This window comes from Larus michahellis, chromosome 6 (assembly GCF_964199755.1).
Source record: "Larus michahellis chromosome 6, bLarMic1.1, whole genome shotgun sequence".
Classification (NCBI taxonomy): Eukaryota; Metazoa; Chordata; class Aves; order Charadriiformes; family Laridae; genus Larus; species Larus michahellis.
Window position 1 is genome coordinate 17,402,880 of NC_133901.1, and position 19,076 is coordinate 17,421,955.

Sequence of the window (19,076 nt, forward strand, 5' to 3'; positions counted from 1 at the left end):
GTAAGTATCAAAATTTATTTTGTTTTAAATTTGTATTGATAGGCATTGTAATTGGAAGATGAATAATTTATTAAAGCATTTGATAGTTTTAATTTTAAAAGAAATTTGAGTTAGCAAACAAGTAAAGAATGGATAAAACGTTGCAAATTCAAATTAGAGAATTCCTCAGTTGAGTCCTCTGGTTTTGCCCTGTTAGTATTTTTTTGTGGTAAACATATATGGTAATAAAAGAGTTCCTAAGAAAATACTCAGAAGTCATAGAATATTTAAGTATTTCCAATTATTTAATGAGATTTAGATTCCAGTTCTACAATTCCCTTATGTGATTGTGTAGGTAGGCATCTTTTTGATGTTTTTGTAAAGGTCAGGCTTGTGTACAGGTAACTCCATGTACTGTATGTGTATAAACTGTTTCAACAGGTTTCTAATATCAGAAATTTCAGGAAGTTTCTTCAAAAACAACTTCTGTCAAAAGAATGGCATCATCTTCTCTACAAATTTGTGCATTGCTGCTGGCTTTAGCAGGATTCACCATTTCACTTGTTACTACCATGTCCAACAGATGGAAGATTTCAGACACAGCAACAGTGCTTGTTACTACAGACTGGATTTCCGAAGGTCTTTGGATGGACTGTGCGGTGGTTTCTTTTGGATCAGTACAGTGCAAGAGATTTCCCTACATGTTGAGTTCAGACAGTAAGTGTGCATGGCATATGTATATAAAATCCAGGGATGTAGTTTTATTCCTTCCTTCTGGACAGCATTAGTGGGGTTGGATGGCATCTACCGTGGTTGTCACGGGGGGTCTGGTGTGGACAGGATTTGTGCTGTAGTACTTGCAGGCAGGTTAAAGGCCCCCACTGCATGTGCTTCACCCTGCAATTCAGCTTGGTAACTGTTGTGGCTTTATTGCCATCTTTGTTGTGTTGACATGGAGATATGGGTGATATACAATGAATCTAAGGGGTTTTTTTTTGTTGTTTTGGAAGAAATATCATCCTTTTACTCAGCCTGATACTTAACTACAAGCAGATCCTAGGTCAATGAGCACTAGTGCTTGTTTGTGCTTTGGTGTGAGATAAGGGCTTCGTCGATATTCCAGAACTTGTTTGATACTTTGTGCTAAATCTGTGTATTTGTTCTGGAATTTCTCAGAGGTGGCCAGCTTGAATTAACATACGTCTGTGTGACCAGTGCTTTTGTGTTTTCCGAGGCTGACTGTGCTAGCAGAGTAGTTTATCTGCAAATAGAAAGAGAAGAATTGTCTTTGTAGGGACTGAAAATTGTTTGGATTGTTCTGGATTTTCAAAATATCTTTCTGTAAACACCGTTTTTATGGTAAAGGACTAAGAAGGACTGACGTTGCAGTTCTTTCCTTAGAAAACTGAATGTAGAAACAGTAACAGTATAGCCTTTGACAAGTGATTTTGTTAAAGTTTCTTAAACAGAACGTTTATTCTTTTACTACTTCCAGTATTGTGCAGTCACTTTATGAGTTATGTAATGGAAACATTTCTTCAAGCCTTCCCTGCTTTATAGATCCCTGATTACTGTCATTGCTTTTTGTCTGGACTCTTTCCAGCTGATTTATTCTTGATGCGCAGTGCTCAAAACTTGTAAATGCCACATCTCACAGACTACAAACACTTTCTTGACACAGACTTGGATTCCACTGAAGTTAGAGCTGCCTAACTGTGAGGCAAATCTCTAAAATGTGAGAGGTTAACTCTCGAAATTCAGCATATTCGTGAAGCCTTCCTCGTGGCTTCAGTGGCCTCATCTGCTTTCATAATGATGGTGCCAGTTTAAGAATAAGTATCAGCACCCTGTAACGAGGTCAGATTTGTAGCCTCAAAAGGAGATTAATCATATGCTTCCAAGGATTTTAAAAACACTAATCATTGTGTCAGAGACGTCATCAGCTTTTCATACCATACTGGTACCTGTTCTGCTCCTTTCCAAGACTTCCTCTATGTAGATACCAGGATGCCTAAGTTTCATCTAGAAACTTAGATTTGATTTCTGGAAATTAGAATGATGAGATGGGGCCAACAATCCTTCAGTTCTCATACGTGGTAGCAAGGTGGCACGGATGCTTATGATGGGGTGTCAGCTCTGCCTTGCCTTGCGTAACAGGGAGAAACAGGTATTTCAGCCCTGTTATAGAGACAAGCAGGGTTAATGTGGGACAGCCTCCTTTTTTCTAAAATGCAGTTTCATTACACCCAATGTGGAGTGTTCCCGGTGAACTGAAGCAGTCTCCTCCCAGGGGTTCTCTTCCCTCCATTCCCATGGCCCCCATAATTGGAAGAGAGGTCCCCTGGTTGGCAGGGCTCGGTGGAGTGGTCTTGGAGTGCACAAATTGGTTTCCTGGTGGAAAGGAAGCAGAGCAGGGAAATGTGCTCCTGGAATGCACTTCCAGACTTTCAGCTGTTGACAGGCATTCAGTTCACCAGACTAGGTGAAGGAAAACTCCCAAGTCACGGATGGTGTTGATGCGAAGCTACCAACACCGACTCTTTTAGGCTGCTGATGCAGAGCCTCCTGCACAGCAGGATTTGCTGCTATGTCCATCGCATACCAAACCATAGTTTACAAGATTTAGGGAAGAATAACTCTATGTTCTTTAACACTATTGAAGAGTGATTTCCTTAAGGGAATGATTAAAATGACTGGTGCCATATAGGAAAAACTCCTGCATTCCAGGTGTGCAGTTTGATCTTTTCTGTTTATACGTGTGCTTTATGACTGCTCGTTCAAATAGCTTTTTTAATGAGGAAGAGCTATGATTTAAAAGATATTTTTATCCTTGGCAGCAGTATAAAATCCAGGGACACTTGATTCAAGGTCCCAACTAAACTCAGCTTTGAAAGTGCTGTCAGCAGAAGTGATCGCTGAGGTCACCAGGGTACCTACCACCTGTGTATGGATAGATTAGTTTGAAACTCTTTGAAGGGCTTTTAATGGGATGCAGATACTCCGACATACTGGTACAGTGTGTTCATTTTATTATGCCACCATTTTTCAAATTTCAGTGACTTGGCAGAAGGAGGGAATTCTGTAAAAGTCACCCAAGAACATCAATTCTTGCCACACACCATGTAGTTTCTTTTAAAGATTGCAGGTACAGAGCTGTACAGGATCACACTGGCTGTGCTGCCAAATCTGTTCTTATTTAAATCAATGGCAATGATCCTCTGGGCTGCCACGGGAGCAAAAATGTCATGGTGGCACTGTCATATCCTTTTGCAGCTGAGCCTGCCAACCTACAGCATCAGCTCAAAGTGACCAGTGAATTTTGAAAAATAACACAGATATCTGTTATGGACGAGTTTCGACTCAACAGTTAATCCTTCTGGTAGTCTTTATGTGAATGCTGTGAATCTATTACCACGTTGCATCATAGCAGGATTATTTTATGAAGAAACTCTGACTTCATTTCCTGGAGATAAGAGCAAGTTATCACTGCAAGAGATGGTTAACCCCATTTGGATACACAAGCAGTTTAAGGTATTAACATTAGTGGGTGATGTGATTTCAGTCTATGATTTTGTGTAGTCAAGAGCAGAAGCAAGTTAAACCAACTTTAACATTCCTCTACTTTGCCTAGAATAGATTTTTATTAATACTAAGATATTCTGATAAACAGATGAAATCAGCTGATATGTATTATTTTTCACGTAGCTGTTTTCCTTCGTCATTTTATTCCTCGTGAGATGGGTCTGTCACATTGGCTCATTCCCTTATATTTAATTTCTGTGAAACATACATCATTACAATTGTATTCCAGTGTAAGTGAGACTATTTTTAAGACTGAATGTGTTTAACTATAGATCAATCGACAGTAAAATATTAATGGAAACCACTCATTCACAGACTTAAACTTCCTGAAGATGCTGGCAGTAATCCAATTGCTATGGATTACTTACGACCATAACTCCAAAAAATGTGATAAATTTTCTAGCAGCAGAATAAAATTCCTGTTCTCAAGTTTAAGTCATCAAGACAATGACATAGTAAAGCTTTTTGATTTGAGATGAATAATAAAATTACAAACAATTTTAGTCTTGTGTAAATCCTAGTTGACTTCAGCGGACAGGCAGAAATTACGTATTTGCCAGTATTATCAGTCTTAAAAGAGATGTTGTAGAAATACTGGCTGGAGTTTCTAGGGTGAGACTAAGAATAGGCTCATTTTGTCACTTCTCATTAGAAAAAGAATTAATATTGTCATTTAAAAAAAATGTTAGTATCTTTATCATGAACTGCTCCCACTTATTGTCATGCACCGTAAGCCTTATCTCTGGGGTTGAGCAAAGAGCAAAGGTAGTCTCATTTTGGAGTGAAACCCAGAGATAAAACAGCAAGGAGGCTTCTGAAAGGCTTCACTTGATTGTAATCTAATAATAGGGATATTTAACTGTTACTACCCACAAGCATGACTGCTGCATTGGAAATTGTTGGGTTTCTTTTGTGCTTGGGTGGGTGGGCAATTATTGGAGCTACTTTGGCGAATGATTACTGGAAGGTCTCTTCTATACATGGTAGTGTGATCACAACGTCTACGTTGTTTGAAAACCTATGGAAGAGCTGTGCAGAAGACAGCACTGGAGTATCCAACTGCAGAGAATTTGACTCTATGCTTGCACTGCCTGGTATGTGACTTCGCACAATCTTGTTTATATTGCTTAAAAAGTTGTTGGAAAAAAATAGAAAGGCTTTTGTTTTGGTAATCTGGTAGTACTGGAAAATAAATGGCTAAGAAGGTCTTTGTGGGGTGAAGTAATAAAAATCTCTTAAGCAGCAGAATATGTCAAGCGCATTAGGAAAGTCTATAAAATAAGGCAAATGAAGTTGCTGGCTATAAAATAAGGCAAATGAAGTTGCTTGGTCAAGCATAGGCATTTTAAATATGGTGTAATTTGTTTTCTAGCATCTTGTGGGAGGAATTAGTAGGAGACATTTTTTAACACATCTTATGTTGATCTTTATTTGGAATTATTGTATAGGCCTTCTTTTGCAATACTTGATAGCTAGTGTACTGTAGCTATATTTTTTTATATAATAGGTAAGAAATACTATTTATAGCTAAGGAGTGGTAGTGGTTTTTGCATGTTGAGACTGAAAATTGTAGATAGTGCAAGAAATACAATGAGTATATGTTACACATATTGTAATGTATTATGAGTTATACAATGAGTATATGTTATAAATTAATACACTTGCCAGGACTTGTTAACTACTGTCTTGTTGGATGTGATTCTAAATATCAGGAAATTTAGATCTGCTGGCTCCTGTACTCTGTATCAGTCTTCAGCATAATTGTGGATTGTCCTCAAATTCTCAATGGAGGCAGTATTCTGTGGATAGTAAGCATGTTTATAGACAGTAAAGCTAGTTTTTATTAATCTTGAATAATTCAGTATGTAGATACTTATCCCAGAATAAGGTGAATCCTACTTAGTTGAATCTACACTGGGAGGTGACTAAACTTAAATAGGTAGGAGGATACTCCTAATCTGAAGAATGTGTAATATCGGATTAGTGGGAATGAGGTATTAAATCACTTTCTCAGTCTGAAATAAACTGATGTTGTTGACCAGCTCTGACACTAACGTAGCAATTCTCTGAAACGGTCTGTGTCCAGTAGTTAGGGATTAATCTGTTCTTTTAATCTTTCAGTGTTATCTAACAATTGGTTTTAAAATGCATGTGTGTATTACAAGGAACATCACCCTAGTTAAACTTCTTAGACTCAGGAATAGCAGGATCGTGTCCATCAGACACTACCATCTGCAGAGTGCTTATGTGAGTGTGCATTTGGTTCATGTATAAACTACTTCAAGGGATGGTTAATAACTTAGAATCCTAGAATAGCTTGGGTTTGAAGGGACCTTAAAAGGCTGTCTAGTCCAATGCCTGCTGCAGTGAGTAGGAACATCTTCAACTAGATCAGGTTGCTCAGAGCCCTGTCCAACCTGATCTTGAATGTTTACAGGGATGGGGCATCTCCCACCTCTCTGGGTGACCTGCTCAAGTGTTTCACCACCCTCATCATAAAAAATTTGTTCCTTATATCTAGTCTAAATCTACCCTCTTTTAGTTTAAAGCCATTACCCCTTGTCCTATCGCAATGGGCCCTGCTAAAATGTTTGTCCCCATCTTTCCTGTAGGAGCCCTTTAAGTGCTGAAAGGCCACAATAAGGTCTCCCTGGAGCCTTCTCTTGTCCAGGCTGAACAACCCCAACTCTCTCAGCCTGTCCTCATAGCAGAGTTGCTCCAGCCCTTTGATCATATTTGTGGCCCTCCTCTGGACCCACTCCAACAGGTTCACGTCTTTCCTAAGCTGAGGGCTCCAGAGCTGGGTGCAGGACTCCATGTGGGGTCTCACCAGAGGGGAATAGAGGGGCAGAATTACCTCCCTCAGCCTGCTGACCATGTATTTTTTTGATGCAGCCCAGGATGTGGTTGGCCTTCCGGGCTGCGAGCGCCCAGCTTTTCATCCAGCAGTACCCCCAAGTCCTTCTTGGCAGGGCTGCTCTCAATCCCTTCATCCCCCAGTCTGTATTGATACTGGGGGTTCCCCTGACCCAAGTGCAGGACCCTGTACTTGGCCTTGTTGAATCTCATGAGGTTCACACAGGCCCACTTCTTGAGCTTGTCCATGTCCCTCTTGATGGCATCCCGTCCCTCGGGCATGTCAACTGCACCACACAGCTTGGTGTTGTCCGCAAACTTGCTGAGGGTGCACTCAATCCCACTGTCTGTGTCATCGGTGAAGATACTGAACAGCACCGGTCCCAGTACAGACCCCTGAGGGACACCGCTTGTCACCGATCTCCATCTGGACATTGAGCTGTTGACCACTACCCTCTGGATGCGACCATCCAAACAATTCCTTATCCACCTAACAGTCCACCTATCAAATCCATGTCCCTCCAATTTAGATAGAAGTATGTTGTGGGGGACCATGTCAAAGGCCTTACAGAAGTCCAGATAGATGACATCTGTAGCTCTTCCCATGTCCACTGATGTAGCCACTCCATCAGAGAAGGACGAGATGTTGGCCAGGCAGGACTTGCCCTTCGTGAAGCCATGCTGGCTGGCTCGAATCACCTCCCTGCCAACTTACTGCCAACTGACCAACTTACTGCCATTGACTCTAGGCAGCATCTTGTCATTGATGTATTTACATGGCGTGTTGACTCTGAGAGTGTCATAGAGCTCCCATGTGTGCAGATGTGGGCAGTGGGGCCACATCAGGCCAGCATCATGGAGGTGCTAAGGAAAAAGTGAGTTTTAAAGAAGGTGGAGGGGCAGAAAAGAGCATCATAAGTAGATGCGCTAAAGCAAAAGAGAAAGGAAGGCAAGCAACAGCAAGGCTCTTGGAGAATTGCAGATAACAACATGGAGTCATCAGGAAGGAAAAAAATGGTGCCAGACGGAAAGTAAATGAATAGGCCGGGTTCTGAAAGTGAATTTGGGAAGATTAAATTTGAGTTGTTGAAGAGGAGATCGGTTATGCTGTTGAGAACATGGCAGTATATTTGAGGGGTATAGGCAGGGGGAAGGGTAAAGGCAAAGGAGCTTGCAGAATTGTAGAGAAAAAACGGTTTTAGGAAGGAGAACTGAAACAGAACAAGTTAGAAGATACTGAATTGTAGAAAAAGTTGAGAGGGCAGTTGGGCAAACCAGGAAAGAGGAAGAAAGTGGGGCTGGTAGCAATGAGGGCTGAACAAACAGTGGGACCTCCAAGAAATGTCTGTAGCACTTGCAAATGTGAGCCAAGGCAGACTAAAAATTATCATGGCTAGTTTAGGCGTGTTTCAAATTGCTGTTAAGAAACTTAGCTGAAACTGCTGCAGCAGCAGAAGACGCCAAGGATTGGTGGGAGGGGAATAAAAAGAAAAAACAAAAGTGTCTTTGTTACCTCTCATCAGAGGGATCATAAAGATTTTCCGTTAAGGTTTCCTTATTGGCAGCTGAGCCATATGGTATACCTCTGGTTTTTGTTTTGTGCATGGGAAATATCAGACTTGGTTCTTTTAAACAGATTTAAAGCTTCTCAATTCAGCAAGCCACTAGCCCAAATCACAAATTTTTGAAGTGAGGACCTTTTTAAAAGCAATATTGCATAAGATTGAGACCACGACTGGCTACTATGTATAACGGTCACTATCTATCTAGTCACAACTAGATCAGACATTTAATATAAAGGAATTACTTAGATGCCAAATAGTTCTTAAACTTTTTTTTCTTTTTCCTCTTGTTAAGATTCCATAGATATTTCTTCCAATGGCAGGATTTGGGGATGATTTCTGACAATTAGTATTGATTGATAAAATGAACTGACTTTATATCTTGTTCAATAAGCTCATTTTTTAAGATAAAGACAACAAAAAATTGAGCTTTGCGGACTGTGAAGTAATCTCCTCAGTTGTTGAGGTTATCATATTGTGGTCTAAAGAGGACATGGTATGAAATCTCTTCTGTTAAAATAATACAGCCATTGGCTTGCAAGCAGTTAGCCTGAGGATATGCTTGTTCCTCGTAGAAAGATAGGGGGAGTGCCATCTAATACTGCAGGAGTCCCAAAGACCTAAAGTATAAGTTGTTGTATTCCTGCTGTGGGTAATTCCTGCTGCCATGGGGTATGGTCCCAAACTAGAAAGCAGCATCCAAACAGTCTCTTCTACAGGCACAAGCCTTGAGCTGTTAATGGTACTTTGAGGGGTCTTTTCACTTTTATTACTGTCTGTATGTTTTTTCCTGAACATTTTAAAATTAATGCTTAATGAAACACTAATTCCTCTAATGATGTTATCCTTTAATTCTGTGTATTTATCTTATGACTGCTTATTACTGCCTTTGATAACTCTCAGGCTTGCAGGACCAACAGTCTTAAGCCACATAAAGCTATACAGCCCACTGTCTGAGTGTGAATCTGTTACTTCGCCTCCTGTTCCTGTGCCTGATTTTTATTGTTGGGAGAGTTATGGGCTCATTCCACCACTGAGCTAAAGAGCAGGTTACCATGGAGGACATGGAGGTGCTGAGGGAGCAAGAGCTTGAACGCTAGCATCAACGATGTGACTGTCCAGATGGAACTCAGTTCAGACCCTTTTGATGTGTGGGTAGACTCATAGAATCATTTCGATTGGAAAAAAACTTTTAAGATCATCAAGTCCAACGAAGTCAGCAGCCAGACCTGCCAGATTGGTGACACTTGGCACGTTTATTGCATAATGAAGGTGCCGTTTGACCTGGAACCTGCCAAATCCAGGCTCCCATTTTAAAGGAGCCTTAAGTCTCTGTCTGACCTTCCTTCTTAGGCTGGTTAATAATCTGGTCCTGGTTTTTATGCAATCGATACCTAAATGTGAAGACTGGGAGCTTAAGCAATGCAGGGTCACCAGCATAGGAAATTCCCTAATGTGCCCACACCAGATGTCTCCTCTCCGCAGGGAGGAGAGGAGTGCTGCAGCTCTCTGTTCTGCTCATTTCACATTTGTTAGCCCGACTCAGAGTTTAAAATGCACTGATAACTTGAGCACTTTCTTTCCCCTCTCTGACTGGAAGTAGCAAAGCTGGCCCATTTTTTCAATTCCCGTGTAGTGCCAGAGCCCCACACTCCTTGGCTAGGGCCCGGAGTTCAGAGGTGTCCTGTGCGCTCAACTGTGCAGGTGTAAGAAAGTCAGCAGGACTCGTGAGTAGACTTATTTTTGCTCCTGTAAATGACCACGTATACAGCTACGCATTTTCACAGGGCTTAAAAATGTAAGCTATGAAGGGCTTGCTATAATTTTTCAGGATTTACTAAAGGCCCAAGAGGATTTGCTGAGCTTATAAACTATAAGCGTAGTTCAACTCTGAACTCTGATTGACTAAGCACTCTGGGGTTTGGGTGCTTCTCCGAACCACATAACAAAGTTGGACAAGATTCACTCATTACTGCTCCTGTTAATTTTGTCACTCCATCTAATTACTTTTATTTTTTCATCACAAGATTAATTTAATTTCTGTGTAGATCCTGATTTGTTTTCTCTTTTTCTGTCTAGCTCATATTCAGGCATGCCGTGCCTTGATGATTACTTCCATCCTTTTGGGATTCATAGCTTCGGTACTCACGCTGCTTGGTTTGAAGTGCACAAAGGTTGGGTTGAGCGATGAAGAAGGAAAAATGAAGTTTGCTGTCACGGGAGGATTTCTTTTTATTTTAGGAGGTAATTTTGAGGCCGAAATGACAGGCTATCAATACTTTGTATTGCTTTCACAGCTAGACTAAATGAAATGAACGCTTGGTCTTGGTTTAAAGCTGCTACAGCATTAAAGGAATCATTCACCTGTGTGTGTTTTTAAACTTTTTCTGGTAGGTCTCTGCTCCATGGTGGCCATTTCTTGGTATGCTGCAATGGTTACTGCTCAATTTTTTGACCCATTGTTCGCTGGAACCAAGTAAGTTAATAGATCTGTCATATCAAACTCAATCATGTGTTACAGGCAGCTGCACTAATCTCAGCTGCTCCAGAGTTTCAGAACCTGGATGGATCCCGTTATCCAGTCCTACAGGGGGAAAAATTTGCCTTCAGGGAATCTTTTCATCTCAGAGATGTTGGTGGGGAAGGAGGAGAGTTCTCTACTGGAAGGTTTAGTGAATGTCTGGGGAATATCAACCCCACATCTGGAGAGTTTCTGTACTATGTTTGCATTTTCTTGTGAGACTCAGTTAAGCACACATCTCAGTGCTATGGAGAAGAACAGGTAGAAGTCTTAATTTTCTTTGGCATTTAGACCAAAAGAGGTACAAAATTCTAGCTAAGACTAGAATACAGTGCCTCAGATGTACAAGCACATGAAAAAACATTACAGAAACCAGCTTGAACTGCGTACTAGTGACCTGCAGATAACTGAGAAGCGTCACTGGAGTGTGCTGCTTGTCCTAAAGAAGTAAAAAAAATGTTTTTCATTACATACTAATAGCTCAACATTTATTTGCCTTATGAATGAAAATGAGGCAAAGTCTGTGGGACTATCAGCTCATACAGTTGCGCACAAACAAGTTTCGAGGTATAAAAGCCCTTATTCTTTTCTGATATAAAAGCAACAGTCTTCAAAACCAAATGCCTGCTTATGGCACCTTATCTAGGTCAATAGATTTAGCAATGAGGAACAAGGGTGGAGGTGACGGGGCCTCTCCTTCAGAGAGGAGGGGAAAAACGGAGAGTGAAACACAATGTGTTGCCTGTAGAAAATGAGAGGGCTGGTTTGGGGAAAAGGGGACATTTATAATTGGCCAGTACCACTACCAAGTATATAATTTTTAGATCAGTGAACTATAACTCTTTAGTTACTAGGATCATATTTGAAGTGTTTTGTTAGTTTCCTCCTGAGAATCAGAATCGGGGAAGACAGAGGTGAAGTGCTTTGCTATGAATCAAAGTACTTTAAGCAATTGCTTTGGATGTTTGTCAGTTTTCCTGACAAAGAAATTGCATTTGTTAATACTTTTTGTTGTTTTATATCCCCTTGAGTGAATTATATGAAGGGTAATAAATACGTTAGAGGACCGAAACAACTGTTGATAAGCAATTTCAGTTAGTGGGGTAGTCAGAGAGTTTTATAGTTATCTGGTATAGCTTTGGGGCTTCAACATCAATGCATGTTAATCAGTTACCAGGCGGTTTGGATTCAGTAGCTAAAGAAATATTTTTTTTAATTTCTGAACTTCATGGTTAAGACTATCGATTCACTAAGCAGTTCTTAGTGAATTAACTTTGATCATTGGTAAAGCCAGACATGCTCTTGAGGAAGTTTGTGCTCCTTGGACTCTGTGAGATAGCTTTAAATTCAATTGCAGGCCAGTATTGATCTTCACTCTTAAGAGACTGGCAAATCTGGTTTTTTTTGGCCTGACTTCAGCAAAATAGTAAGTTAACCACTATTAATTCTTAGAGGAATTTCTCATACAGCTGTGAAGGCAACCTAAGTTCTCCTGCAGATCCCTCCTGTGTACTTTCCTTTGGTATGGCGTCTACAGCATTCCTATCTATAGGTGACTAGTGAGCAGAGATGATTGCATGCGCTGGGCAACACTCTGATTGTTCCTTAGTGTTCCTCCAGCAACTTGCACTCCATTTTTATTTTGAGATAATGATTGTTTCCTTGTTCCGTGTTTGGAAGGTGCCTAAAACAGTGGAGACCTTGCAGCTCCAAAGTGCAATGAGAACATGGAGAGCAGTGAACCTGTCTAAATCTCTGAGACCTTTATGTTAGCAATTAATTCTGGAGTCAGAAATTTGGTCTCTTTTAAATAATGATTTTGTGTTTACAAGTGGAAAGAATACACACATATCTGGTTTCAGTACGCCTTCTACGCAGTCCATGGAACTTATTTTGTCCTTATATTAGGTGTCTCAGACCACAGAGGTACAGCTGTATTGTGGATAGTCTTTGTCTAAATGTAAAAACTTGTTTTCCTCTTTTTTGCAAAACTCCTGCCATGGTTTCCCAGGCTCAATTGTGTCTAGCCTTTGGGTCAAATTCATTATCAGTGCATTTCTTGGATTGGACTCGGGGGGTTCCTGAAAGGTGTAGTTTTGTACAGTAAAATGCAGAACTATTCTTTTTCAACTTGGAACTATTCATAAACGTATTTTAGCCATAGAACCGCAGAGAGCGCTGAATATTCTTTAGGACACGTAAGTTTGAAAACTAGCCCTATGCAAATAGGTACTTGTAGGTGATCTAGCATTGTGATTTCTATGGTTAGCCTTTTCTCACGACACAGACAGCAAGGTCCAATTGTTCAGTTTCACAAAATGACTTAAGTGGCACAGTTAATACAAGGGCAAAATAAGTGTTGTGGACTGCACAGAAGGTATATTATTATCATTTATTATCAACAATTTATTAAATATATACAAGTATTTATTACTGCTTATCTTTATGTTGCTTAGTACTTTCTGTACTGTCACTAATTTGGCAGCACACTTAAATACACATGTAAGAGCTTTAGTGAAGAGACACAAAGCCAGATCCGTTTTCCTCTGTTATCAGTTAGCTGATTTCCACGCAGACTAGAATTTGTTTGTTTGTGTGATTTGTGTACCTTGTGCGTCACTCTAAAATAATGGCTTTGTGATCCTGTTACATGCCGTTTCCATAAAATTTTTCACATTTCAGGTATGAACTAGGAGATGCTCTGTACTTAGGCTGGGCTGGATCGCTTCTTTATATGCTTGGTGGGATCTTACTGACCTGCTCATGCAAAGGGAAGAAAAACCAGGATTACAGGTAGTCTTGGATTTGTCACTTGAAATAGTAGTTGTCAATTATATACCATTTTCTATCTGTATACTGTTCTCTTTCTCTCACCCGCTGGTATAAATCTGTAGCCATATAAAGTACAACCAGGAAATTGTACCTATTAATTCAGTGCTATGGCATGTCACAGACTTGTGATGGCAGGGTATGCTGTCCCAAATATTTGTACCTCCCAGATAGTGTACTTCCTGATACTTTGCCATCAGCAGTCACCTATAACTAGTATTTTGTAATTCTGAGTACGCTAATGCTTCTAAGATCTACGTGATGAAAACGTGCAATGGAAGAGTGAACTATCTGTTCCCAAAAGAAAAGTATATCAAAGAATACAGTGTATTATAATCAAGTTTCTCTGCAATACTCACTACTGTTAAAATATTCAAATGCCATTTAATTTGCAGAAAGTGTAAAGGCATTTCCTTCCCAAAGCATATCTAATTGATCATTAGACATGTGTGATTTTTTTTCTTGTTCCTTATGGAAATGTGTTGTTGCATATCGAACCACAAAAGCTGAGATTTCTGGCCTCAATATTTAACCTTGCCTGGATTATTTTTTTTTTTCGATCTTAAATTATTCACGCATTCTGAAGGAGAGGGATGAAATTGTCAGAAATAGCAGTGGTCCGTGTCTACCCTGAAGAACTGAAATGGCGTGGAGGCTGTACGGCTAAGCTTGAGAGGATGATAACATGGAAGGGAAAAGCATGTTCACTGCTGCCGTTTTTAATCTTAGGAAAGTTATGTCAAAGCACGTCATAAGTGAGAGTGTTCCTCTCATATGCCATTGCCTAATCTGAAGCCATTTAAGTTTTATGGTAATATTTCATCAGCCACTTTGGACTTTAGATCTCACTCACCATACTCTGATACAAAGTACCGAATATCCTGAAATGTGTTGAAAATCGGGTAAAACTGATGTATAAAATAGTTCAACATGACGAATGACACCTCAAGGAGTTGGCCAAAAATACTTCTGTTTTCCTTTCTCATCATCTTGATTCCTGTATTAAAAACTAGTTTGCACAAAGGCATTAAGGTCTAGGTTCTCTTCCGCTTTGGGGACTTGACTAAAATGCCTTGAGAAAGAGCATTTTAGATGTACGAGAGAGAGATGGCTGTGCTGCCTGTCAGACAGCCCATCTCTTTCCCGTTAGCTACAAGACTGATAAGAACAATAGGCCTCTTATTTCTGCACCTTTGTGAAGTATGTGCTATCGGTGGGTTGGATACAGACCTAAATGAGTAACTTCCTGAGTATCTGAAACTGTAGATGTATGTAATACGTATCATTTTGTATCTTTTTTTTTTTTCTTAATTTACAGTTGCAACAAATATGCGTATTCAGCAGGCCAGGCAGCTCATCAGCAGCGCATTTACACCAAAAACACTGAAACAGTCATAAGCAACAAGGAGTATGTCTAAACCTACCTTTTACATCACTTGTAACGTTAGTGGGCTATGAACTCAAATAAAGAAGTGAACTACTTCCAGGGATCCAGTTCCAAGTTGCAATTTTTCATCTTAATCTGGAGGAGTGCAAGGAGGAGGTATAGTTTTCAATGTAAATAGGAATGGTTCTTTGGGAATGTTTTTTGAATGTAAATAGGTTTCTACAGAAAACGCTGTGATGTGAAATCCAGTGGCATGAAGGTTTTCTGCATGCTGAGAAGCCTGGTAAAATTTAACCACCGAGAGCCATGTGTCCTGGCAATCGAGAGCAACTGTTTCTATTTCAGCTGACTCAAAAATGCGGAACTGATATGGTGTAGCTGACTGCAAGTTAATACGCCTCACAGTTAGAAATGTGTTGTGTTTTCATTAATGTTTAGCTTCTTACTTTTGTTTAGCAGCTTTAGCTCTTTACGGGAAATAAACTTTATTCCTCAAACTGACTGAAACAGATTTTTTGATGAGTGGTATCCTGGCCATTAATAAGGATATAGTCCACATACTGTGGGCTTGAAGTCTCCTGTTATACTGAATATCATATGATGTATGATAGTCAAGATTTATAAAAGCTACAAAAAAAATTCCCTAACAATCCTTACCTCCAAATCTGCAGATGTGCAAGAATTTCTTGTTGATTGTAATGCAGATACCAAAGATAAGCGATAGAGAATGAACCAAACAAAGCTGGGAGTGGAGAAAGTATCTGGTGCGAAAATGCCTTGTGATAGCTAAGAAGATGATAGCCCTGATTTTTTTATTTTTATTTCTATGTTTTCGGCTTTTAAAATAATCCTATTTTAACTTTGAGCAATCTTTACCTTTGGGAACTTCTGCTGCATCTGAACAGTCTAATTCATGTAATTGCCCATTGACTTTATTCTCTGTCATTGTTCCATCATTAGAATTTCTGCCTTAAACTACTTCAGTGCTGGGAGCATATGTTTGCCTTGTGCTAACTTTACTTTGTATTGATGCTTTGAGCAACGTGGAATGGAATTTCACATGGCAGGTTCACAGGTTTCATAACTTGTCCTTTTAAAATTACAGATGTGTTAATACAGTTCGACAAAATACCTTGGCGTTTCTCTCTACTTCTAATGTCTTATGATAAACATAATTGTAGTCTGATTTAGAAGTTTTGTGCAGCTTCCTCGATATCCCAGTAGATAATTTCACAGGGCGACCTGCAAGCAGTCTTAGCAGAAGTGATTTAGCCTTGTCACTTGCACGCAGATACGGCTGACTTATAAACTGACACATTAAGGCATGAACTGGGCACTGATAGATCTCGTTGGGCTTAGTAGGTAATGCTAAAAGGAGTTAGGATTACTTTTAGATTGCCAGCATCATCCTCTTCCCCTGACTATCAGCTATTGTTTTTAAAATCATCCCTTTGGTATTCTGGAGAATAATTTCAAAAGCTAAAAAGACATTTAACTTGCATGGTGGGAGTTGAACTCCTTACCATCACCTGTATATTCTGTCCTCTGGATTTTAGTTACTTTTGTGGTGGTATTTTGGTCTAGTTGAACATAAGGTAAATGCAGAACTCAGGCAGAGACTAAGCAGTTCTAGTGTTGGTTTCCCACCAAAGGTTATGTTGTCTCATGAACATGAATTATGATCCAGGAGGTGAGATAGATAGATAGAAATTCAAAACTTCCTTGGTCTGGCATCAGATCTTCTAGTGACGTCACTGGGAAGTTTAATTAAAAACCAAGAGTGAAACCCCTATGCAGTAACTCATTAATTTGTTCAAGACATTGTTATTGTATTCAGTGTCATTCAGAGAAAAATAAATGCTGAAGATACTGTGCCTTTCTCTGATTTGTTTACAGTCCTTCCAACCATTTCCCGTTTCTGCTGTTTCTCCCCGCTGAGCTGCCCCTTGCCCATGCGCCTTCGATGGCAGTGCTCTGAACGAATTTAATGAACCGTCAGCTCAGTCTGGGGAGTAAGGCATTTTATGTATAGGTGATATATGAAGTGACTTTTTTTTTTGTTGTTTAAATCTGTGGCAAACCACTTAACTGTCTTTAAAACATCTTCACATGTTGCTATTTTGAAGTCCTTTGTTCAGCGGATCAGGCTGCTTTGGTATCTGCAAATCTTCTTCGTATCTCTGCAGCTGAGACCAAAATCCTGCATTGGGTTCTGCTGCTGGTCTGGCAGTCTTCACAGCCTGGGAAAAAGGAGAGACATTATGGAAGCAAGGGCGAGTATCAGGAAAACAGATTTTTTTTCCTCTTAGACTTCTGGGAAGATTTACTTTGGTTTTGATTTAGCTACGGAATAATAAACGGATATTTTGGTCATAGCACTCACTCTCTTCTTGCTAAGGCCTCTTGGCATGTGGTCCCTGTTACAGAATGGATTCGTGGGCAAGACATAAAAAGGAGTGGTTGAATTAGCTGGAAATGCAAATGGCTCTCATAAAGTGTGTCGATACCTCTTGTGTTTAAGATAGCGTGAAACTCAGTGACATATCTGCACGCCTCTGGCTAGTACTGAGCAAAACCGTTATCTAAATTAGAGACTTTAGTGATATACCTACAAAATGGGTGAAGACTAAAAGCCGGTAGCGCATGAGTCATATTTATTGGATGGACTTCCTAATAAAGTTGAGCTGCTATTGCTGGTAGCTGGCCAGTCCTGAGCTATTTAGTGTGTGGGGCGGGTGGGGGTGATTCTTTCCTGGGTTGAGCTGTCATATCGGTGACAGGAGCAAATCCTGCAAAACAGCTCCCGCACGCACTCACATCCATTTCACTCGTTTGCTTTATGTCTCTGTCTTTAACTTCACCTATCATTCATTATTGATGATTATGATATAATACGATGATATTAATGATATCACATATCATTAACATCACTTATCACAAGCAAATGATAGGAAAAATGTTGACAAAACAAGCAGCTTTGCGTATCTGTTCCAGGGCTTAAAGCCTATTTTGCATTTGCAATTATATTTGTCCCAGAAACCTCACATTGTCTGAGCTGGGGGGTGAAAAAACTTACAGTGGAATTTTTATTCAAATATTGAATAGCTATGTAACTGCTAATAAACAGGTGAGAGCACCCAAGTAACTCTATGAGAAATCATCATTACTCGTAAATAAGCATAGCATTTCTTACCCAAAAGGTGGCTAACTATAAATCTGGGTATGAGTACGGTACCTCGAAGGCATCCTTGAGTGGGAGCTTTCTGTGTCTCATCAGATAAGCAGTGCAAATGGCAGCTGATCGGCTGCGGCCGTTTTTGCAGTAAACTAAGCACTTCCCACCGCTCTTCACCGCCTCTTCTATAGCGTCGCTGCACTGCTCGAAATAGCGATACAGGTCTTCGGCCGGATCGTCGAACACGGGTATGCGTATGCCCCGGACCTGCTGGAGGCCGGGGAAGGGCTGCTGCCTGGTGACATTCACGCAGAAGGTGACTCCCTCTTGCATGAGCAGCTCCTCGTTGGAGGCTGCCCTGGCATTGCCGATGAGCAGCGAGGAGGTGACCTTGGAGAGTTGGAGCATCGGCAGCCAAGGCCACAGGGTCACCGGCACTGCTGCCCGGCCACAGAGCTCCCAGATGGCCTCCTCCGTGTGGCATTCAGGCAGCGGGATGGGGGGGGGATCGGGGAGCTTCCCCCAGCAGCCTGTACGGGCTGTGCTATATTTATCCCCTCTGAACAGGCTCAGGCTTCAGGCAGGTCCTAGTGCCTGCTCCATTCTGAGATTTAACAGCTAAAAGCAATTTCAGAGCCCCCGGGTCGTTTAGACTCATAGAATCCTCTAGGTTGGAAGGGACCTTTAAGATCATTGAGTCCAACCATCTACCTGACACTGCCAAAACCACCACTAAACCATGTCCCTCAGCCCCACGTCTTTTAAATACTTCGTAAAACATCTGGATTTGTACAGGTCCTATCCCTATAGCAGCTTCTTACAAGAAGCTAACACACGCACATCCACACACACCCCCCGTCCTTCCCACGGAAGGGGTGCTACTGGGGTCAGCCCTGATGCAGTATTGCTCCCATCACCTCCAGCCCATCTAGTTGTCCTTCACCTACAACAAAAGCGTCTTTGGAGTACCCAGAAAATGATTTACCAGGTTATCTAGATACAGTAGTGCTAATCTTTCTGGACTTCAGTAAAATTGCTGGTGTGTTGCCCGGGCAGAGAGTATCTTGTACGTGAGGGTGCGGACACACGTTGGGGCTGGGAGGGGATGGGGCAAGGGCCTGGCCAGGGCAGCGCCACATCAGCCGAAGCCGGGTGGGGGCTGGAGGCTTCCCAGCAGCTTCAGCT

At 40.9% G+C, this 19,076-nt stretch overlaps 2 protein-coding genes across 3 annotated transcripts in view; one reads left to right on the forward strand and one right to left on the reverse strand.

The window, feature by feature from the left end:
• The window catches only part of LOC141744543 (claudin-15-like), a 21,770-nt gene extending 4,679 nt beyond the window's left edge, over positions 1-17,091 (forward strand). Inside the window, exons 2-7 of one of the 2 annotated variants that reach the window (XM_074590746.1) lie at positions 563-696; positions 4,549-4,655; positions 10,059-10,223; positions 10,374-10,455; positions 13,183-13,293; positions 14,648-17,091. In XM_074590746.1, the coding sequence (XP_074446847.1) occupies positions 563-696; positions 4,549-4,655; positions 10,059-10,223; positions 10,374-10,455; positions 13,183-13,293; positions 14,648-14,747 (699 nt within the window). In that variant the 3' untranslated portion in view covers positions 14,748-17,091. The remainder of the gene's footprint in view (positions 1-562; positions 697-4,548; positions 4,656-10,058; positions 10,224-10,373; positions 10,456-13,182; positions 13,294-14,647) is intronic. The other variant, XM_074590747.1, reaches the window with a different exon arrangement.
• On the reverse strand, positions 15,550-18,446 carry DUSP28 (dual specificity phosphatase 28). Its single transcript, XM_074590748.1, has 2 exons — positions 17,952-18,446; positions 15,550-16,956 (listed from the first exon to the last, which is right to left on the reverse strand). Exons 1-2 carry the CDS (start codon positions 18,297-18,299, stop codon positions 16,822-16,824), a joined length of 483 nt encoding a protein of 160 aa, XP_074446849.1. The 5' UTR covers positions 18,300-18,446; the 3' UTR covers positions 15,550-16,821.
• Between the last annotated feature and the right edge of the window lie 630 nt (positions 18,447-19,076).